This window comes from Ranitomeya imitator, chromosome 4 (genome assembly GCF_032444005.1).
Source record: "Ranitomeya imitator isolate aRanImi1 chromosome 4, aRanImi1.pri, whole genome shotgun sequence".
In the NCBI taxonomy this organism is placed as follows: Eukaryota; Metazoa; Chordata; class Amphibia; order Anura; family Dendrobatidae; genus Ranitomeya; species Ranitomeya imitator.
This window is the reverse complement of record NC_091285.1, coordinates 22,749,174-22,773,069: the sequence shown is the minus strand read 5'-3', so window position 1 is coordinate 22,773,069 and position 23,896 is coordinate 22,749,174. Positions and strand designations below refer to the sequence as shown.

The following is a 23,896-nucleotide window of genomic DNA, read 5'->3' as shown; positions in this document are numbered from 1 at the left end:
CCATCCCTACAGTCAAGCATGGTGGCGGCAGCATCATGCTGTGGGGCTGTTTCTCAGCCAAGGGGCCTGGCCATCTGGTCTGCATCCATGGGAAGATGGATAGCACGGCCTACCTGAAGATTTTGGCCAAGAACCTCCGCTCCTCCATCAAGGATCTTTAGATGTGTCGTCATTTCATCTTCCAACAAGACAACGACCCAAAGCACACAACCAAGAAAACCAAGGCCTTGTTCAAGAGGCAAAAAATAAAGGTGTTGCAGTGGCCTAGTCAGTCTCCTGACCTTAACCCAATTGAAAACTTGTGGAAGGAGCTCAAGATTAAAGTCCACATGAGACACCCAAAGAACCTAGATAACTTGGAGAAGATCTGCATGGAGGAGTGGGCCAAGATAACTCCAGAGACCTGTGCCGGCCTGATCAGGTCTTATAAAAGACGATTATTAGCTGTAATTGCAAACAAAGGTTATTCCACAAAATATTAAACCTAGGGGTTGAATAATAATTGACCCACACTTTTATGTTTAAAATTTATAAAAATTTAACTGAGCAACAAAACTTTTTGGTTTGTAAGATTTATGCATCTGTTAATAAATCCTGCTCTTGTTTGAAGTTTGAAGGCTCTAACTTATTTGCATCTTATTAAACCTGCTAAATCTGCAGGGGGTTGAATACTACTTGTAGGCACTGTATGTCTGTGTCCCCACCTGACAGTGGGCTTAGTGACCCAAACAGCATTGTAGGCCCTAAAAAATTTGTCTCTTGAATGGAGATCTTCATACGTGTGCACCATGATGGAACACAGTCTACAGCCAGTTTCACATAAGCATATATTGGCACATTTTTGCACCCTTATTGCATCCACATATGACCCCACCTGATTGTGGGTTTAGTGACTGAAACAGCATTCTAGACCGGGAACAACTGGTATGCAGAATGAAGTTCTTCAGGGTGTTTCTCCATTTTGTCTCCCTTTGGCCTCACTCAAAGTGATATGTTTGCACCATGATGGACCACAGTCTACGGCCAGTTTCACACAAGCATATATTGGCACATTTTTGCACCCTTATTGCATCCACATATGACCCCACCTGATTGTGGATTTAGTGACCGAAACAGCATTCCAGACCGGGCACAATTGGTACTCAGAATGAAGTTCTCCAGGGTGTTTCTCCCTTTTGCCTCCCTTTTGGCCTCACTCAAAGTCACATGTGTGTACAATGATGGACCACGGACTATGGCCAATTTTCATACAAGTGTATACTGGTGCATTTTGTACCCTTATTTCGTTTACATATGTCCCCACATGACTGTGGGCTTAGTGATCCCAATAGCATTGTAGACCTGGGACAACTGGTCTCTAGAATACTGTTCTTCGGAGCGTTTTGACCTTTTGTCTCGCCTTGGCCTCACTCAACGTTACGTATGTGCACAATGACCGACCACAGACTATGGCCAGTTTCACACAAACTCATTTTTGCACCCTTATTATGTTTATATGTGTCCCCACTTGATAGTCCATAATTAGCCCTATCAGCTTTCTAGATCCTTTATGATCAGTGGTGAAACTTGAAGCTAATGGGCCCAAATCTCCACGAGGTACCTATCTGGGGTCTTTAATAGACTTCTAATATGGGCCAATGGGACCCCGTGTAGACCCCTTAGGCTCCAGGACCTTGGATCGACACCAATAATCATCATGGCCTTGCCTGTGTTGCTGTCAGTCAAGGTCTTTATACATAGTCAACTCCAGATCACTCATCTAATACATGGCTCAAAGATGAACTCCTAGTATTGAATCTTGTCTAAAATATAGTCTGATAATGGGAAGTTCTGAGTGTGGAGGGTTAAATACTTTCTCAAAGTAATGGCTCTATATGCAGTTTTTTATTCTAACGCAGGAAGCAAGGGTTAATGCGATGGAGTTCAGCGGCCGACAGTGATTCAGTACTCTCTGTATTCGAAACCTGCCAAGTTCTTTTTTCAGAAGTTTTCTGTTTGATTCACTAACGTCGTTTTTCATTGCGCCATTCGAACTGACGGTTTTAATTATGTAAGTGCGTAGCAGGAAAGTGATTCATTTGGAAGATGCAAGCAAAATTCCTAAAAAAATAAAAAAAAATAGTTAGCGGTTAGTACAGAAATAAAACACCCATCATCCGTAACCGGAGGATCAGTTGGCTCCAGTCTGAAAAAAAAAAAACTTAAAGGGCATCTCCATTCAGAAATGAGACCTTTTGTAAATTTATCAAAGTTTTGAGAAGCGACAACTATTTCCGCTAACCATAGCAGCCATCACTTTTTTTTTTCTCCTCCTTCTGGGGTGTCGATGAGCTCGGGAAGAAGAATTTCACATCCGTAGTCAACCCTTAGGCTATGTTCACACATGTTCTTTGTTTTTTTTGGAGGATTTTTTTTTTAGAGGTGATTCCACTCAAAAATCCATCTCAAAAACTAGTTCATAAAGACTTGGAAAACTCCTTCTATTAATTTCTGTGGGACATCCACTTTGTTGTTCATATGTTCCGCATTTTCAGTGGTTTTTTTGCTTTTTTTTTTTTTTTTCCAGAAGAGGTCTTGAAAAGCGCATGGTGGCAAAAAAGATAGTGTGGGTCACTTATTTGAAGCAAATCCTGATGGAATCGGTTCCAAACTAGGCACTGTCCAATCAAAAGGCTGCAAAAAATACTTAACTAAAACAGGTTTTTGCTATGTAATCTGAGAGAAGCATGATGTAGGGGCAGAGACCCTGATTCCAGCGATATATCACTTACTGGGCTGTGTGTTGCCATTTCAATAAAATCAGTGTTTTATCAGCAGGAGATTATCACTAGAGGACTAGGTGTCTAGTGCCTCCTAGTCCAACCAGAACTGATTAACAGCTTTCTGTCAATATACAGCATACACAGAAAGCAGCCAATCAATGGCATGGGCGTGGCTACAGAGGGCTTAGCATTCTGAGCACCGCTAGATCTACAGCAGAGAAAACTGTGATTGTATCAAAAGGGCAGCACGCAGACCAGCAAATGACACATCGCTGGAATCGGGGTCTCACCCTTTACATTATGCTGGTCTCGGATTACATAGCAGAAACCCACTGATAGATTCCTTCTAAAAGTATTAAATTGGGATCAGAGAAGAGAATTGTCATTCATACCCTTAGGACAGGATTATATATGGTCTCGTTTCCAGACTGCTATCTCTCCCAAGTCATACATGCACATGCGTGCTCGACTTGCCTGCTCATTCATGTACTTCCAACAGAACAATGCTAAAAATTCCAACATTATCGTCTTGGGGGGAGAGTGGGAGGCCCCCCATACACATCAGATTGCTGGCCAGTCCCTCTGATAGCGGTGGGTTCGGCTGACTTTCATCTGGCATGTATGGGGCAATTTAGAATAGCGCCCCCAAAACTTCATGTCCACCTTTAGTAGTAAATGCGACCCATCACGAAAAGCTTAGTTTGGTCTCAACGGAGTTCCATGTTTTATTCCTGAATTTCCATCGATCTTTGTTGGACCTACCAATATTCACAATTTGCTAAATTTTGGAAAACTCCCAAAATGGCCAAGAATGAAAAAATACACTTTTGGGAGTGGTTTTGCCAAGTCCATTCCGAGGCCAGGAACATTTCAGCAAAACCAGGAATTATCTACAGTTTCTTGTTCCACCATGTTGGGTAGTAGTAGAGATGGCAACATTTCTGGGGGCACTTAAAGGGAACTGTTTACTGGATTTTTTTAATTTACATGAAATACCACCTTTAATTGGTGCTGCTCCATTGATTCTGGAACAGTTTTTCCTTTTCTTCTGTGTCCCTGCGTCCCAAAGATATGCCCGCCGATATGGTGCACATTTTCCCTTTAACTCACTAGGCTTATACCACAGAACCTCTTTGTGGGTGTGGCCTTGTTTTGATTGGCCAGCATCAGAGGAGAAAAGGGAAATGCCCGTAGATAAGTTCCGTGGTATACACCTAGTTGGTTAAAGGGAAAATGTGCCCATTACCAACAGGCATAACTTTGGAACGAAGGGGCACAGACAAGAATAGAAAAAAAGGAGAATCAGCAGAGCATCATCACAGAGTAGTTGAGGTACTTAGTTTAGATTTAAAAATATACAGAAAAGTCTCCTTTAAGCACCACTCCAGCCCATACTGAAATGCTCCAACCCACTTGTGGATGATATTAAGTAAAATTCACCCCTTAGTCATTCCAGGAGTTCTAGGAAATTTGGGGCAGTTGACATCTTTGGTAGTAGTTATCCCAATGGTTGACCATATTCTTGAGGAGAAACCAAAGCCTCCAGACCTTTTCTGAAGCTCTCAATGAGGCCTGTTATTCCGCCTAATGACCACACCTGTTCCAAACTATCTTTGTCCCCAGGTCCTAGATATTTTTTTGGCCCGTCCCCGCCCCCCATTGACTGCTTTTTTGCAGCTAATCCCTTACTTACTCCAGTCATTGACAGGGAACTAGAACATTAGCTTTTAAGATCCAAATCTCCGTGGTTTCTATTCTAATCCAATTGTCCCAAGGAAACAAACTCTGAACATAAAGCCGAGTTTTCATTATTGTAGTTCTACGGCCGAGGGATTATGGGACTTCATCAATATAAACTAATCATATCTTGGAAGGGGGAAAAGATTGTGTAGGATTTCAAAGGTTAAAGCTGAATTATTCACCTCTCGTATCACAATCTTTTCTGTACGGACTCAAGGCTCCATTAACCTTTTTTTAATCTAGATACCTTTCTTGGTAAATGACACATTATTTGTTATTCCTTCTGTGGATCAGTCAGGCATGCTTAAAGGGGATCTTCCACTGGATTTTATTTTTAATTCAACTGGGTTCCTCGGATTGGTGCCGCTTCACTGATTCCGGAACAGTTTTTCTTTTTCTTCTGCGCCCCTCTGTTTCAAAGTTATGTCCAATGGTTCAATTTTTCTCTTTAAGCAACTGGGCGACTACCACAGCACTTCTCTGTGGGCGTTTGCTTTTTCTCCTCTGGTGCAAAAGCCAATCAAAACATGGCCACGCCCAAAGAAGTTTTGTGGTATGCACCCAGTTGTTTAAAGGGAAAATGTGCTTCTTTATTTCTAAGGGACATAACTTTGGAATGGATGGGCACAGAAACAAGAGAAAAACTGTTTCAGAATCAGTGGAGCAGCAGCAATCAGATGAGATACTCAATTTAATTAAAAAAAAATCAGTGAGAGGTCTTTATGGGTGTGGTTTACTTCTTTTTTTTCTTTTTTGGCTGCTTTACTTAAAAGAGTTGTCGAAGCCTAAGATATCGATGGCTTATTCTTACAGGAGGTGATAAACATAAAAAGGGTGGAGGTCTGATATTCCTAAAATCAGCTGTAATCGGGTCCCTTTATGCTGGAAGCACACAACTGAAACACCATAACTTTGTACACCGAGTAGTGGCAGTTCTCCCCTACAGCATATCCTGTTGAAGTGAATGGGAGCTGTGCTGCAGTACCAAGAATGGCCACTACACACTGTAGTGTTTCAGCTCCGTACACTGTGTATTTCTGTCAGTTACAATACCCAGTAATAACGGATTATAGGGTTCCGGAATGTCATATCCCCCAGCAATCTGATATTTGTGACCTATCCTAAAAATAGTCTTAGTTAAGGACAACCCCTTTAAGTTGCATAGATTGAGTTAAACTATTACAGAAGACAATTAGTATTGTGCATAGACACAAAAAAACGATAGTTTTCAATTGATTTCTGCCATTTTTCATTATACAAAGTTATAGTTTATATTTCAATTCTTCAACGTTTTCACGATCTCTGGGAATATACTTTTTTACATGAGTCTTGCTGCATCTGGAATTTTAGAGTATGGTGGTCATTAAGAGGTTAAACACTATCCAGCTTAATTATCTGGGAAATGTAGACAATCAGTGGAATATAACCTTGGATTTATGGCCCTATAAACATTAGATTAAAGTCTTCTGATTACAGCAATATCAGCAGGATCAGCAAACAGTCCAATGTGTATGGAGGCCTCAAGACTCTCCCCCAACATATGATGTCGAGGGAGAGAATGATCCAACCGGTTGGATTTCCAAAGGTATATTCTTTTGCTCTCAACCGAGATACGAGGAGTCTGGAGTAGGACAAAAGAGTCTGGAGAAGGGCAGAGGAGTCTGAGTGAGGATAGAGTAGATTGAGGGAGAGCAGAGGAGTCTGGAGAAGGACAGAGGAATCTGGAGGAGGGCATAAGAATCTGGAGAGGGCATAGGAAGCTAGAGGAGGACAGATAAATCTGGAGAAAACAGAAATGTCTGGAGGAGGGCAGCAGAGTCAGGAGGAGGACAGAGGAGACTTGAGGGCAAAAGAGTCTGGAGAATACACAGGAGTCTTGAGAGCAGAGGAGGCTGGAGAACATATGAGTTTGGAGGAGAACAGAGGAATCTGGAGAAAGGCTGAGGAGTCTAGAGAAAGGCAGTGGAGACTGAAGGAGACAAGGGAGTCTGGATGAGGGCAGAGAAGTATGAAGGAGACCGTGAAGTCTGGAGGGGACAGAGGAGTCTAGAGGGGACAGAGGAGTCTGAAGGTGGGCAGAGGAGTCTGGAGAACATGTGAGTTTGGTGTAGGACAGATGAATCTTGGGGAAAGGTAGGGGAGTCTGCAGGAAAACCGAAGAGTCTAGAGTGGATAGAGGACTCTGAAGAGGGCAGAGGAGTCTGGAGGGGACAGGGGAGTCCGGTGGAGGACATAGGAGGAGGGTACAGGAGTCTTGAAGAAAATAGAGGATTCTGGCGGGGGGACATAGGAGTCTGGAGGGGGACATAGGAGTTAGGAGAGGACTAAAGAGTCGGCAGAGGAATCCATCTGCAGCTGTCTTATAGAGAACAGGTGCTCTCATCTGAGTGATGCTGAGACTAGATATTACAGTAGCAAATTCTAGCCAGGACCAGACCAATTATTTGGAAGGCCCCTGTGATAACATGGGTACGTTGACAATGGTTGGATTTTATAATTATTTCATCCAATTTCATTGTCAAATGTTGACAAAGATTCTGCAAAGAAAAAACAAGAATTACCCCTAATATTGGGCCATTCTCTGCAGAAATCTGAGAATCAGCTTTGGATATCTGCTGGCGCATACATTAGTAAATACATCCATATTTTTTTCAAACGTGAACATATAACAGTGTCAAAATAACAATATCATGTGATGCTCAAATAATAATGTTGTACAGTTCCAAAAAATGCCACAGCTGGAAATATGATTAGTTTAGGCTACGGTTGGACAGGTTGGGCAAGTCAAGTTCTTCAGATGGTGGAGTCTCAACCCGACCATGACCTTGGTTGTGAGAAGTTCTAGGTCTGTACAGGTTTTCAGCCTCTCATTGTGAACCAAGAAGCCCAGATTTTTGGCCATACAATAGATATCTTTTCCGTATGTTAATAACCCATTACCTTCTTTTCTCTCCATCATCAACACCATAATGGTCGTTGCCTTCTTTTACCATCAAAAACTTACACGAATGGAATTTTAAGGCGATGACAAAAGTGAAATTTGTTTTTTCTTAGGCTAATGCTTATTAATTAACTCCAAACTAAGATGTGGCTTTAAGTTTGAGAAGATGGATAATGAAAGAAAGCAGAAGTATAAGGCCCGAGCTGCCCAACGACTCCTGCCACGCGTCTGTGACTGGTAGGAGCCTTCACGCAATCATCACAGCTCATTGCAACCAATTCGCCGGCACAGGCATGGGGCTGACAAAATACCTCTTACTTTATGTTCCTGAAATTCTTGGCCGGTGAAGCTTTGCTGCCGAAAGTCTCATTCATTATTCATCTCGCAGTCTGTCAGTTGTGTGTGGGGGGAACGGAAGTGACATGAGATAGAAGCCCCCAACACAAAATGTTCCTCAACCAGTTGTATTCTTTGTAGCTCCTCTGGTTTCTGCTTTAATAATCCTTTACTTTATACTGGGAAATTGCTAAGATCTAGGGAGCTATTGGCAGAGGTCCTTCCTGGAATGAATTGGTGGCTTTTCTTAATTTTATGTATATTTGTTGTCTTAGCAAGACAACACGTCTAAATTTCCTTTTCAAACCCTGTTGATAATCTAGGTAAAAAAGCCATTAAATATGAGCGGTTCCTGCTCTGGTGGAATCAGCTAATGCTTGTTTTCCATGACTTGTCATTATGTGGCTAAGCAAAAATGTCACAAAGCTGACCAGTGGGCATCATCTGATCGCTTGGGAAAGCTGTTTATAGACAGAAGGTTGTCTTGATGATTCCACCATGATAATGTGCCTTCATAGTGATGATTGGTGTGGGCCCATCAGGATAAACCCTGTCCATATGTCCTAAAAAATCATTTGGAAGTCATAGAGTTGGGTACCAAAATCAGAAACCCTTCTCTAAAAGCTAGAGAGGAAATGGACCCAGAAAACGTCTTCCACTTAGGCGGACTCTAACCATCCATGATAAGATCTGCTAATTCATTGCATGACGAAATTGTCATTAGCATCCCCTTTAACCCTATTGTTGTCTTCGGTCTGGGGAGACCGATTTTGAACTTTGGTATTTTTGGGGGTGTTCAAGATGCGGTTCTGAAACTTGTGGTTGATTGACTTAAATGAGGATGGGTCGGTCGGCCACGGGTTTCAGAGCCGCATCTTGAATATTTTAAAGAATATTGAAGTTCAAGGTGGGTCATTTTTGACCGAAGACAACAGCAGGGTTAAGGGGTAATCCATTTTCAGTGATCAGAACCTGGTAAAATTTGATCTCTGGAAGTTCAACTTTTGGGATCCCTCAACATGCGGAAGTAAAGATGGAGGGAAAATGAGCTTTACACCAATTGATTTCGGCAGTTCTCTATTTTGCCAACTGAAGATGGGGTCCTGATTTGTGTACTCATCTTACCTCAACAGATATCAAAAATAATTTATTTATATTGGATGGATCTTATAAGAAATTACTGCTCCTCTGCATCCTATTCCATTGCTTTTAGTCTTAGTATCACTAGCAGGGAAGATGATTGGACTCAGTAAATTATGTGTCATGTCTCATATGTCTATCACACGTATAACGGCCTCAGTTCCCGGTCTTGCTCTGTTTCGTTGCATTATTATCATCCGTGTTTGCATTTCATTATCTTATTGAGGGAAGACGTCTCGGCTCAGTCTGAAAACCTCAGTTTATATGTATTACAGGTTCTCTCGGAGACGAGGCTTCCCATTTGTCAGGGCATGTCGCTTTTCATTTCTGATTCTTCCTAAAGTAGTCTATCTAACTGGAAGTAAAGTTGTCACAACGCAATTATTGATGGCTTAGATTTAATGAACGGTACAACTAAGCCTAAAACCAAGACAACAAACAAACAATACTTTGATATCAAAAATACAACCCCAGATTATAATACTCTCTAATCAATGCTGCCCAAATAGGCCAATACTTGACCATCAAAATTGATAGACATCATATGGTCCCAAATGAGACAACTAAAAATGTATCCCTATATTATAGGGATTCACAGCCTAAGGTCCCCAACTAATCCAATACTAGGTCGCCAAAAATTAATCACAGTCTATGGCCCCAAACTAGGCCACGAAAAATACAACTCTATATTATATTAATCCACAACCTATGGTTTTCATACTAGCCCACCAAAAATACAACCATATATTCTGTAGGTCTCCATTCTCTTGTCCCCAACTTAGACATAACTAGGCCACCCAAAAATACAACCCCATATTACTGTGCTCCGTGATCAATGCTGTCCAACTAGGCTAATACTAGGCCATCAAAAGACAACCCTATAATATAGTTATCAACAACTTATTTTCCCAAACTAGGCCGCTAAAAATATAATCCTATATTTCATACGTCTCCATTTTGTGGTCCCAAACTAGGCCAAAACTAAGCCAACAAAAATACAATCGTATAATATATTGATCCACAACCTATGGTCCCAAACTAGGCCAATACTAGGCCACTAAAAATACAACCCCATGTTCTGTCAGTCCCCATTCTGTGGTCCTCAACTAGGCCACACAAATATACAAATTTATAGTGCAGTGGTCTTGATCGTATGGTGCCCAACAAGGCCAATACTAGGGCACCAAAATACAACCCTATATTAGTTATCCCTAACCTGTAATCCCCAACTCGGCCATAAAAGCACAAATCTTTTTTATAGTGGACCCGAATGTGTGACCTATATTTCATTTGTCTCCATTCTATAGTCTCCAACACTAGGCCACAAAAACACAACCCTATTCTACATGTGGTCTCCAACTAGACTAATTCTAGACCACCAATAATGCAACCTTCTATGACAGTGGTCACGAACCTAGCCAAAACTAGGCCACCAAAAATACAACCAGATATTACAATGATTGCCCACTTGTGGTCCTACTGTCTCCGTTGTCAGGACATAATAGAAGTTGCAGAATAACATCCTGTGCAAACCCTTTAATGTTTTGGATACTGGGAAGCTTTGGAGACAATTTCTTTTAGAACTGAAACCATGGTCATAGTATATTTTTAACACCAAAAAAAGGCAGAACATTTATTTTCCATCCATTTAACTTCAATTCCCCTGACTTTCTTCTCCAGCATTATATGTGTTAAATACACCAAATTGGACATAATGGGCCTAAGTGTTCTCCTTTACTTTACAGCATACAAAATGGAGTAATTTCAGTCTTCCAGAAGAAGGGGCTGCAGGATCATGAACTCTACAGTCTGAATGAAGGAGTCCGGTGAGTTGACATTTTCTCTTGGCAAAAATGAGACGATACAAGGGGTAAGATGGGGGCCTCAACCATAAGGGATGTTGTTAAAGTGCCTAGAGATTTTAGATGTGTCTTGCCTAAGAAAATCAAGATTGGCCACCAACCGTCATACTTTCGGTGGTACTTTGCCGATTGACCTGTGGGAAATATCTGCAGAGGCTTTTGTTCCTGAGAAGCATTGATCATAAATATGGAAATTTATGTAAAAAAAAACCTGGAAATGTACAATGCCCATTCTTAAGCCTGTCTTCCAGTAGCCACGACCCACTCATGACACTTTTTCATAGTCCACAGTCCACTTTTATATTATCCTTCCAGAATCCACATTCTGTTCTTCCATAATCCATAGTCACATGGTCAAATATTGGAGTTTTTCGTTAACTTTTTTTTTCAAGAACTAATTGTCCTCTTGGTAACCTAGAGTAGGAACATAAGAGCAAGGCTTGTTTTATGAATCATCGCGCAGTCATCAATTGATTTTAGTTGATGCCCGGAAGAAGAGAATATTTCTCTGTCTTGCATCAGCACATGAAGATGACATTGTAAGGAAATGAAACTGTCAGTTGGAGTGAAAAACAGTCACAAGTTTCTACAATCTGCTGGGTTTTTTTTGTTTCTGTTGACCTCTGAGGACTCTCAAGTTTTACTTATTTTTTTAATTCAAACTAAAACTTTTTTGCTTCTTTTTTAGAGGGCAAATCGAATGTGGTTCAAATTTCACCTCCAAAATTTAAGACTTTCCAGAACCTCTTTTTTGCAATTTAATCAACTCAAATCAGTCAAGGGAAAGGGGTCGCCATTTTGCTTGATACTTTTTGGGGACTGAAAAGGGGTTAAAAAATAAAATTATACTCCCGCTGCTCCTCACCTGTCCTCGCACTGTAGCTCTCCATCTCCTGATTTCTTCTATCTTTACTGTTCAGTGTCTTCGGCATTGACTAGGCGTCAAGTGACATCATGATACGTCACAACGTTGTGCAGGGCCTCATGAGTGCCGAAAGAAGGGAAGAGTAAAGAAGATAGAAGAGGAGAATACGGAGAACCGGACAGAGAGTTGGGGCACCAGAAAAAATAAGGAACAATGGGAGCATAATATTTTTCATTTTTCAACTCTCCATTTATTCTGCTTTGAGTTCTGGAGAAAATTACAATAATAATAAACGTCTTTTACCAAAAAAAATCTAATTTTTCTATCCAAATTTGAGCAAATCTGGCTAACTCATTTTCATCAGATTTTCTAATTTCTCGATATTTTGGCTCAATTGAGTTGAACTTTCCCCCATTAGTCCTAGTGACCTGTAAGTCCTAACAGAGGAATGGTTCAGATCTTATTGTTAGGGGGTTGTCCCGGATTTGTATGTTTCATGATGTATTGATTTCAAATGACGATAATATATTTCTTACAGTTCATCTTCTAAAGACACTGAAAAAAAAATATTCTAAAAAAAGTAACTTGTGGTCCTGGGCTCCCATATACAAAGCCAAAGGAGATGTCTCAGGAGGCATCAACCTTATCTCCTTTTCCGTTCCCCCATTAGTCCCAGGGCTTGATTGACCTTGAAGTCCTAATACGATTTTGAAGATTTGAGGATTGAGTTGAATGAGCTGCAGTACCAAAGACAACACATGTACGAGAACAGTTTTCGATGAAAAGGAGACCCTGTTATAATCAACGGGAGTCTGATCTTCTTGAATTCTTTTTTTTTTTAAAGTGGTTGGAGAATCTTTGTATTTTGAAAACTTTGAAGGGTACACAGCTCTGAATCAGTGAGTATTCCAGAAGTCAGATTTTGTATAATTGCCAACTTTTGAAGTTGGCTACTCCAAAGAATTCCAGTGCCAGGCACTGGGAACCTTCAAGAAAATGCTTGTTTCGAGGAGCTTTTGGGAGGGATGGAGAGTTGCTTACTCCACCAGTTCAAGACATGTCTCCTTTTTGTGACAACATCCAGATGTTAGAAGAGAGTTGCCAAGTATGTCGTAAAACCTTGACAAACACTAACTTAACAAGATGGGGAACATTGCTTTGAAGGCGTTTGAGCATTTCATTTTGGAAAGTCGTAGAAATCCCAAGTTCTACCAGCATTAATTGTCAGAGAATTCACCTAATACTTTACCTTCATATCCAAAAAGGTTAGCTAAGTATCTTAAAAAAAAGTCTGATTGCCTCGTTATCCCATGCAAAAAAAGTCATATTTTTCTTTGTAAATATCTACGGTATGTATAAATCTGAAGCACTAATTTCCCACAAGGTCCTCTTGCTATATTCAGGCAAAGCATCTAATAAAATGAGCTGTTACGCATATTGAGGGAAATAATCAATCTCCCGGCCTCGTGAAATGTCACCGAGAAGACGTTGTTTACTTTTTAGAACGTACAGGAAGAAATTGAATTTAGAGGTTGTGTCGGGAGATGAGCGGGATTTCCTGGCAGAATTTAGTTCGTTGTGGTTATCAAGCAGGTCTTTAAGTGTCAGTCACGAATTCTGAGCAGATCTATGGATCAGATGCTTAAATATTCATGTTTATGAAACACCAACATGTCAACATGTGCAAGCAATGAATCATTCATGCCACCCGACTAAGCGGGGCGGTGAAAGTTGAAGTCCTTTGCAATGTAGGATCTAGTGGCTGGGCACCATGTAAAATGAGCGTACATGGATAGATATCCACTAGTTAGGAGTGCATCTAACGAAGTTTGAGTTTGTTAAATTTGCTGGATTTTGCCTGGAAATTTGATATGCAGCAAATTTATGCCGGGCAAATTGAATGTCAATTATTATGCTCTTACCTGGAAAGACCCAAGAGCATAATAACAGTAAGATGTGGAAAAAAACAATACTCACCATCCTCCATACAGTCCTTGGCACCTCTTCTTACTGCTGCAGCACGTTGAAACCTTGGGCATCTTCACGTTAGGGCAGAGCTTCCGGTGTGACTAGGCCCTGGACTAGGCCCTCTGAAGTGTCCAGAGTGCCCTTCAGAGGGGTGCAGTGTATGTATTGAGTTCACAATGTTGCCACGACCTTATGACGTGCATGCGCAGATATGTTCCAAACCTAGCGTGCATGTAACCTGGGATTCAGCACATGGTAGCGGTAATAGGAGCCGGCAATGACGACCGTATGGAGGAGAACAAGCAGCAGAGGTGACCAGGAGCTGAGCAGTGAGGTGAGTATTAGATTTTATTTTTATTTATTTTTAACTTTTGCTAGCCCTATACAGTTTAGCAAATTGGTGGCCAGCTGGCAGCCATCTAGTTGAATTTGTATGTGCGAATTACAAAAAAAAAAAATCATCATTCTGGCGAGTCCTTTTGTAAAATTCGAGTACAATTAATTTCCACCCTAATATATTTGTTCAACTCTCATTCACACCATAACAATCGTCGACCTCTTTCTAGACCAAAGTCACCGTGGTGTTTTGACTCTCACCGTAGAAACAAATTTGGAAAACACATTTGGTTCTGCATTGGTGCAACTGAAATCTTGTAGACCAAAGTCACTTGGATCGTAGACATGGATTCACAAAATACATTTGGATTGGCTTTGCCAGAACTGAGATGAGGAATCTAAAGCCTGTCATACACATGAATCATCCGGTAGATCACTATTTCTCCTGAAGAATGCTCTTCAGAGTTTTCATGTGTTTTCAACATGGAATTCCGGCGAAAGGTGGTAAAATTCCATCGGCCTGATCCTTCTCTCCTCCAACATCATCAGTTAGCGGAAAGTCAGGAAGACTTCACACACATCCGTTGGTTGACCATTACAGACAAAACCGGTAGGCTCTGACAACTTTGATGTACAGTGTATGGTAAGGTCTAGTGTTCTTCAATGGGATTCTTGGGTTGAGGTCCCCAGAGTAGTCACCGATTGTTGATCGGTGTGCTGCTTAGAAAACCTAATGAAAACCAGAAGTAAAATCAAAAAAGACGTTTTTTCTGGCTGGCGAGGCTAAAGTAGATATTTTGAGAAGCTCAGGGCCAGAAGAACTAGAAATGGATTTAGCAATGTTTCCAATAAAATCAAATGTAGGTTTTTTTTTTATGGAGAGGTCAATGAAGAACATTTGTACCATGACTGGCTTTTGGTGGACACAAAGGAAGCTTAATAATTGGAGATAATTATTAGAAAAGTCCAGCCTTGAAGGATTGGAGTGAATTCAAAGTGATAAATTGTTAATAGACTAACTACGTTTCTATTCACATTACAATAGCCCAGTTTCATTTTTGCTTTCTTTTATAGCTTTTCTTAAGTAACATTTCAAATAGGCAAGTGATAAAACGTGAAGAAAATTGATTTGATCCCAGTCCAACATCTACTGTAGGTAGTGGGCACTTTGCCGGCCACGATCAATAACCATACGCGAAGCTGACATTTTCTTCTTCCTAAAGTGTCCGAGCCAGCAAATTTATCTTTTTAAGTGGCCAATCGAGAGGGACATCAATTTTGTATAAGCTCATGAAATTTTAGCTTAGTTTGTAATATTATACTAAATGTCTGCAGGAAGGCCAGTGTGCTCTACAATTCATTTACATAGTCATTTTCAAGGACATCTCTAAGAATAACTGTACTCTGTGAGCATATATAGGAATCAATTGTACAGTCTCATTTATCTGATGTATTGCTTCTTCCAATGTTGGCCTTAGTTCTCCAGGTCCCATAGGTTGTCAGCAGATCTTGTAGAGGCGTAATGTCTCTTCAAAGTTGAACTGGTGCACTCAATACCACCCACTGAAAGGTATCATTAATGGAACTACAAGAAGCTTGGACCCCCTCTAGAATTCTCAAAAGTTAAGCTCTTCAACCCATTTCATAAATGTCTTTCACTGAGAAACTCGAACCAACCGCTAGAGATAGATTACCGTCAAGGTGGTGTCAAAGGGCACTATTTACCATCACATGGCACCTTAAAATGGCTTTGAGCTAGCTACTCTGTTTTCCAGATCCCTGGATTTGCCCTGGCCTTCACCCTATAACCTCTCTGTACAGGGATCTGGACTTTCACAGGGACCACTAGGCTGAGGCTATGGAGTCAGCTGCTGTTTGGTGAAGCAAGCTGGCAAGAAGAATAGTCACATAGCCGGGCCAGAACCAGGAGGTACAAAACTATCTGGCAGGAGAAACGTCAATAAACAAAGCCGAGGTCAAAGAACGGGACAAATCCAAAATTAAACAACAAAAGCATAGAGCAGAACTATAGACCAAGAAATCACAACTATTGACTGGCAGTGGAAATCAGAGCTTCAGGGGTTTGAAGAGTGGACAGCCCAGCCCAGGGTTGACGCTCAGGAAGGAGTACGGTAATCCATACCAGACCAAAATTAACCACAGCCCTCTGGTTAAGTGCCACCAAAAGTCCTAGGGCAATATCAGGATTGTCGCTGTCATGTGTCACCAGCAACAAAGGTGCACGGCCAACGAGGGGCCAAAGCAGAGACCGAGGTACATGAATTGGCACAGATGTTACAGATAGCAGGAATCTCAAAATAACACACACCAAAGTGAAGTCAATTGAAGACTTTATGAAGTCCTAATTTTCCAAAACCAAGAATAATGTATGAAAAGTTGAAAAGTAATAGCCGGAAATGAGAAAGATTAGCAAATTGGTTGAATTAATTTATTCAATAGCTTTAGTTTTTTTGCTTTACCCCAAATACCTTTTAACAAGAAGAGGGCAATAGAAGCGGGTCGGAAAATCCCAAGTTGCACAATTTGTCCCCTTTAGAGTGGAGAACTCGGAAAACCCTCCTAGATGCCAACTGGTGGTCGAATCCTTGACCCATGATTTTTTTTTAAGGCTTGTTTTGTTATGTCATGCTGTAAATAATTTTGTGATTATTTTACGTTTTGCCGTAGGTTTCTTTTGGAGAAATTAGCTGACCCTCGTTAGCTCAGTGGTGAAAGAAAATCTACGTAATTACTGCTCCCCAGTGTAATTATTCCTTAATTGAAACAGTTTAATTTAATGGAGCAAATGTTCGTTCCCTCTTCTTCCTAGTTTTTTTATTAAGCAGACAGGATTGGCTATAAATCTATAATCGTCCTCATCACAAGGGCCATTGGTTATATGACCGTTCCACAGGTTAATAGGATGTGGCGACATAAACATCTAAAGCTTTAGAGGCCCATTACATAAAAATTGCCACGGATGGGTTCACTTTGTTCCTCTGCGACAACCAATAAATCTAGCATAAACAGGAAGCCTTACAGGAGGGTCGCATATTTTACAAGACAAGAATCCTTTATTTAATTTATTAAGAGCAAATGGATTGAATCAACTGTAGCAATAAAACATATAAATACAATTTGCTGTACTTCTAAAGGAGTTTGACTTGGATTTTAATATTGGATAGGATAAGTCATAACTAAAAGATCAACGATGGTCCGTCTCATGACAAAATCACTGATCGGCTGATCGAGGAGTCGCAACGCACTGGAGGTGCCACAGCTCCGCATATGATGGAGTTGCCATGAATGATATTGCAACCTTGCATCACTCATGGTCACTCATTGATGTACGGAGCTGTACCACTCCGGCTTCACCACGTCACCTACGATGAAGTGATCAACAGAGTTGCTGGAAGTTGGACCTTCAGGGATCTAACACTGATGTTTTATACTATGAAGCGGTCCAAAAACGTAGGTGCATTGGCTACCAGTCTCATATGATTGGTCATTTAAGCTTCAAAAAAGAGCATATCATAGGTTGTCTTCGATCCAAAGGTAGCCAGACAGCTTAGATACAGTAGACAATGGAAATTAACACCTATACTTCCTGTGAGATAGCGCTACCTGAGTGTGTTGAGGAATACTCGCTTGGCAACTGGATTAAAGCACTCAGGCACGTTTTCTCCACATAAACAGTTTATCCGGTTTATTAGACTAATAAACCGCTTCACAAACAGTTCATCATTTACATCAACGGAACATATTAACCACCGACAGTCTGTTCCAATGGTAGATACTTCTCTGCCCGTAATCCCCTTTCATCTGGAGTTACCTTACAGGAGCTCCGGCTCCACACACTGACTCCTGTCACTCTTGGTTCCCAGTGGAAAGCTGCCTCACTGGGATCACCGTTCTTGTGATGAGGGCACCTCAGATAATCCAGACCCGCAGTAGGAACTGTAGCTTTCCTAACACAGTAGCCGTCCCAGGCTCTGCAGATACGGCCTCTCCGTGCGCTATTCAGGAAGTTCAGTCCCAGGCACTTCCAACACACAGGCCTTCAGTCCATAGTCTCACCATGTGCTTCCAGGAATCCAGTCCTCTCCACGACATTCCAGCACACTGACCATTCAGTCCATAGCCTCAGTAGGTGCTTCCGGGAAACCAGTCCACTGTAGGCCATTCCAACACACAGGCCATGCCCACTGAACATGTGACCCAAACCTTGGTTACATTATGCAGCTGTTACCACTCCCATAGGTGGGAGGTGTGTGTGGTTAGCCAGTCCCGCTCAGCTCACCAGCTAACCCTGCAAGTCTCCCTTATAAGTAAACAAACACAAATACTTGTGGGACTACAGGTCCCAGAACAACAATACTACAGGCTTACAGAGCAGACTCCCTCTGCGACACATACCAGCCATTTACAATCATGCCGGACGCTGTTTCATTATCACCATTACAGATGTGCCTCATGCGCATCCTGAGGAGCACATACAGCGCCCCCTGGCTGTAACATGGGTCACTGCATCACATTCCCCATGAGTTGCAAGGGGAACACGGGAAGGACAACATGCCAGACCCTTCCTACTTCCAACATCTTCCATTGGGAAAGAGTCAGAAATCCTCCACTCACTTTTGATAGTTGACCAGTCCCATTCGAATTAGTGGGTTTGGCTGACTTTCAACTAATGTGTATGACCACGTACAGAAAGACTTTAAGACTTTGGCCCAATGTGGACCTCTATGTGGCCGTTTTTGAGACTGAAATTAACACCCTCCAGGTCATAAATTTAATCTGTGTAGGGTTTTTTTCCTACCAAATCCGAGAGTAAATCCTATTAGTGCGGAGCAGTAAAAATCCTTTTATTTAGCTAGCCATTTGATTGCCCCCTCAGGTAGCGGTTTGAAGTGTTTTCCGAATACCTCGTCCACCATTCTCAATCAACCGTTGACAGGAGCCCATAAATTTCTACCTTCGAAGTACTTGGTTCGGTGTTCCCATAATTCTAACCTAAAGACAACACTTAATTGGGTAATAAAACATTTCATGGTTTATATTATTTCGGCATTTTGAAGAGTCCCCCAGAGTCAAGTTTTCTTGTGTTCGATCATTGGTGTGATTACTTTTTTTCATTTAATGCTTCTTCTATTTTTTATTTGCTGCTGTTTCATCGACATTACCAAATTTCTGCTCATAAAAGTCAGTACATGATATTGTTATCTGATAATTTTTCCCATGTTGTACTTTTTCATGGTTCCAGGACAGGTTTGAGGTTGCCTCCATATTTTGATGGCTTTACCATTCCATTGATTTAAGTAGGTCACGTTCCCTCTTTCGTTTGGAAATCTTAGGTTCCTCAACTCAAAAACCTTCACCGATAACTTCTTCTGACATGAGTACATGATCTTGAGGCAACATTTTTTGACTTGTTTTTGTTCCTTTTTGTTCTTTGTGGTTTAAAATACTTAAAAATTTCATATGTAGTACTTGGGTATAATTTTGTATTTGTGGTTACAAAAGAAAAGGTCTTAGGAACGTTTCTTAGAACACTTCCCACGGTCTCATCAAAAACCACAAGTCCATACCGTATGTAGGTTCTTTTGTATATTTTTTGCGTCTGCTTTTGGTTAGACTTCACATGAAGTCTTAGTTTCTCTACATTTCCTTAGTAGTTAGATACAATTTAGTGTTCACTGATATCATCTTTGGAGTTTCGAGAGAATTTGACCATCAAGGTAGCGTAGGTCCTTCTTTGGAATATCCAAAGGCCTCAGTTGTCGATTGTCTTCCGTAGAGGTTTCTTTAGTTTTTATTTGGCACTACCATAGACTTTAAAAGGAGCATGGTCTTGTGGCTGAATGAAATTGGAGTCTGGGAGTGGTCCCTTATTCTGATGAACCAGGAGGGTCCAACCGGTCAAACCACTACTGAACGGGCATCTTCTCCAACAAAAGTTTCCGAAGAAATTATTTCCAAAGTATAGAAGATATCAAAGTATTGAAAAATTACACATGTACCCACAATTTATTTTTCCCACATTTTTTTTTGTTACAGGCAGCTATTAAAAACTGAATTGGGCTCGTTTTTCACCGAATACCTTCAGGTACGTTCACTTATATTTTCCTTCTCCGGCGTAAATAATAGATTTGAGAGGGAAAGAGGATGTCACATATCACATGAAGCGAGAATTATTTTACAGTTTTAGTATGAAAACTTCACAGCTAGTTTTCTCAGCACGCTATGTTGTTAGTTTTCTCGCCATCTAGTTAAAATCCGCATCTTGCATTATTAATGCTTTAGGCCGGCAGACGGAGGTTGAGACGCAGACTGTGTTAGATTCTTATATTGTTCTTATTACTATTCACTCTTCAGAATCAGCTTCTAACTAAGGGGATGGTGATCCTGCGAGACAAGATACGCTTTTATGAAGGTAAAACAATTTGACTATTAATCTAAAGAGAAAGATGGAAAAAAGTCTTTATGGTCACGATAAAGAGAAAATTCACTCAGAATTGTACTTGAAAGTGATTTTTCACCTTTATTTTACAGAAATTTTCTAATATTCTCCTTATTAACCATTTCACTTTGCGTTGACCTTGGGTATGCCAACAATCCACTTTGCTTTGGCCAGGGTATTTAGACACAGGGCTCATGGTAGCAGAAGTTGTTAACACCAGTTTTGTCAAGTCTTCTGTGATCTCTTATATAAGGGCAGGATGTATTAGAGGGGGAGACGCTGAGCTCGGGGATATAACATTTTCTATGAATTGGTTCTGTATTTTTGCAAGAAAAGCTGTTGATTAAAAAAAGAGAGCCTGTGAGTCCTTCTTCTCCCGCCCACTCCCAGTGATTGGCAGCTGTAAAGTCCTACAGTAAAAATTGAGCCAATAACAGCGTGTGGGCGTGGTCAGCAGGACTCAAAGGCTTTTTTATGAGTCCTGCAATTCTGCGGCTTTTTATACAAAAGTCCTGAACCAAATCATAGAAAATTATATATCCCCGAGCTCAGTTTTTCCTTCTCTATTCCAAGCTGCCCTCAGATAGGATAACATAGGAGATCTGAGACAATTTGCTCTAAAAACATTTGCTGCTCTTTTTTTTATTTTTTTATTTTTCAAACAATTGTAAAATTCCTTAAAATAAGACCACCATGGCCAATATCTACAAAGAGTCTGTAAATTCCATTAAATTACTTCCCAATAAATAATTCTTGTTTAGAAACCTGCAAATTTGTCTCATTTTTTGTCCATGACTGTATATGTGTTTAAAGGGGATGTCCAGGATTACAAAAATCATGGTTGTTTTTTTTTTATCAAAACCATCATCTCCCCTGAGCATGGGTTGTGTCTAGTATTGCAACTGACGTGAATTGAGCTTTGCTGCAATACCACTTGCAACCTATTCTCAGGGGTGGCGCTGTTTCTGAGAAAAATTAACAATGTGTTGTTTTTTTGTTCAATCATGGATAACCCTTTCAATGTGGTACTATTACTGCTGGGTTCTGAAAACTTTACTTTTGTTTATTGTAGGACAAAAACTCCTTGATTCTTTAGCGGAAACCTGGGATTTTTTCTTCAGCGATGTCCTACCCATGTTACAGGCCATCTTCTACCCTGTCCAGGTAAGAGAGTGTATTGTAAAGAAGGATTGTATTAGATGTAAAAAAACATTGAAATTTTGTCTTGCCAATCAAAGCATAGCGAGGTTGGGGGTAAGTGCGTACCCCATGAAATTTTCAATAATTGGCAAACAAGGCTGTTTGGGCAGACTGCTCATTGGTTGCATGTATCAGATTTTGCTGTAATTTTCCGCTCCGAGAGACACAGACGGAGCTCCAGTTTTGCATATGTGACTTTTATGTAGAAAATATTTAAATGCTATCATAAACATGTAGTACTTCAGGCCTAAAGGTTAACCAGGTACTAAAAAATGGTCTAAAAATGCCAGAAAACATTGGAAAGTTTAACTTAAAGGGAATCTGTCAGTAGGATCAACCCTCCTAAGCCGTGTATATGGGCATGCAGGTCATAGGACATCGATTAAAATGATACCTTGATATCTATGATCCGATGTTTTATTCCAGTGAAATTATACGTTTTTCTTAATATGTAAATGAGCTGTTAAGATCTGTGGGCTGGGCATAGATCTCTCCGAGAATCTGCCCCTAGGGAGCATGACATGTAGATCAGGAGAGCAGACTGTCAGTCCGTACATGTCTCACATTGGTAACACATCTTTTCATTTAAAATTTGCTCTGAAGGCAGATTTTCGGGGAGCTCTATGTCCAGCCCACAGATCTTTAACAGCTCATTTACATATTAAGAAAAACGTGGATTTCTCTGGAATAAGACATCGGATCGCAAATATCAAGGTATCGTTTTATTCGGCTTCCTACGACCTGCATGCCCATGTAGACCGCTTAGGAGGGTTGATCCTACTGACAGATTCCCTTTAAGCATTTACAACGAAGTGCCGCAATTTATACAAAAAAATTGTCACAATTGTTTTGGACAAGAGTTTGCACCAGAAATTTGGAGTAAAACTTTTTCAAATGTTGAAAAACTTTCCTGCAACTCAATGCTTTGAAATTTTTGCCATTTTAAGCCTGCTCTGTCAACTTTTTAAACATGGGTGGAGCTTAGCGGGACAGGTCATGGTCTTGCACAATTCTGTTGGCGCACCATTAGACCATTATTTAGCATTTATGCTTGTTTTCAATGTACATAAAGCATTTTAATGTGACTTGTTGCTTTGCGCTAGGGGAAAGAGCCCTCGATCCGTCAGCTGGCTTTGCTGCACTTCAGAAATATAATAACCCTAAATCTTAAACTGGACGATGCCTTATCCCGCCCACGAGCTCGTGTGCCACCCTCAATCATTCAGATGCTGCTAATACTCCAGGTACTTGACTACTCTGTCTATTAATAAAGCTAAACCTTTTCCAGACACCACTAATTTTTCTATGAACTTAAAAAGAGAAGAAGTGAACTGTGAAAAGTCATGCGAACGGTCCGTCTTCTAAGGAAACAAGGTTTTGGGTCTAAAAAATGTGGTGACAGGTTCCCTTTAAATTTGACCTTTCACTTTTTATTAATGTCACCGCTAAACTCATTATTAAGGGATCCTTCTATTTCTGATTACATTGATTTATGAAGGGTATGAGTCAGGATAACATAAGGTTTATTTTCCTTATGGTGACTAAGTCTGAATAATTGTCAGTAATGTCAAAGATGTCAACAAACTCAGATGAATGCGTGAGGCCTGAACATGCGCCCATGGCTGAATATTGTTTGGGATCACTATGTTAATAATATGACTTAATATTTAGTAATTAAATGAACCTGGTTATGTCATGATCCACAGTAACAAAAAAAAAATACTGCCACCCTTGTTAGTCATGGTATCAGATAGGTTTCTGCTTATGTAAGGTTTACATAATTTTTTTACCTCAACAAAGCTAAATGTCGAACCTATGTTGGCCAACTAAAATTACCGTACATGTTATCATGTAAGTGTAACACCCCAGGTAACCGGTTGTTACAGTGGTATTGCCTTCCTCTCGGGGAGGGCGTTGCCATGCCTGTAAATGAGGAAGGTTCCCTTTAACAGGTGACATGTACATACAACACTGTTCTGACTCCAAGCCAGAAGGGGGAGCTCTGAACCCGGTTTCAGGGGAACTTCCTTATATATATTCTCGCTGGAGGAGGAGTTAGTCAGATTGTGAGAGGAGAGTGAGGAGTGGAAAGCTGGGGCCGTGCAGACACGTGGTTCTGCAGCCCCTGGAAGGAGCAGAGAGAGAGAGTCAGAGCAGATTGTAACAGACTGACAGGGAAGAGAAGCAAAGGAGGGTGAAGAGCTGGAGGGGAGCTGCGACTGGGCTCCCTCAACGCTGATGCGCAAGTAACTGGACGCCGGAATTCCGAGTTTGTGGGGGTAACTG

General features: G+C 40.9%; 1 protein-coding gene across 7 annotated transcripts in view; it reads left to right on the top strand.

Annotated features, from left to right (window-relative positions):
- Positions 1–23,896, top strand: part of ARHGAP8 (Rho GTPase activating protein 8) — a 185,233-nt gene that overhangs the window by 77,248 nt on the left and 84,089 nt on the right. For 5 of the 7 annotated variants that reach the window (XM_069763338.1, XM_069763341.1, XM_069763339.1 and 2 more), the window contains 5 exons: positions 10,665–10,745; positions 20,008–20,056; positions 20,326–20,383; positions 21,483–21,574; positions 22,714–22,854. In XM_069763338.1, coding sequence (XP_069619439.1) covers positions 10,665–10,745; positions 20,008–20,056; positions 20,326–20,383; positions 21,483–21,574; positions 22,714–22,854 — 421 coding nt within the window. Of the gene's footprint in view, positions 1–7,556; positions 7,681–10,664; positions 10,746–20,007; positions 20,057–20,325; positions 20,384–21,482; positions 21,575–22,713; positions 22,855–23,896 lie in introns of all 7 variants that reach the window. The other 2 variants (XM_069763340.1, XM_069763343.1) reach the window with 2 other exon arrangements.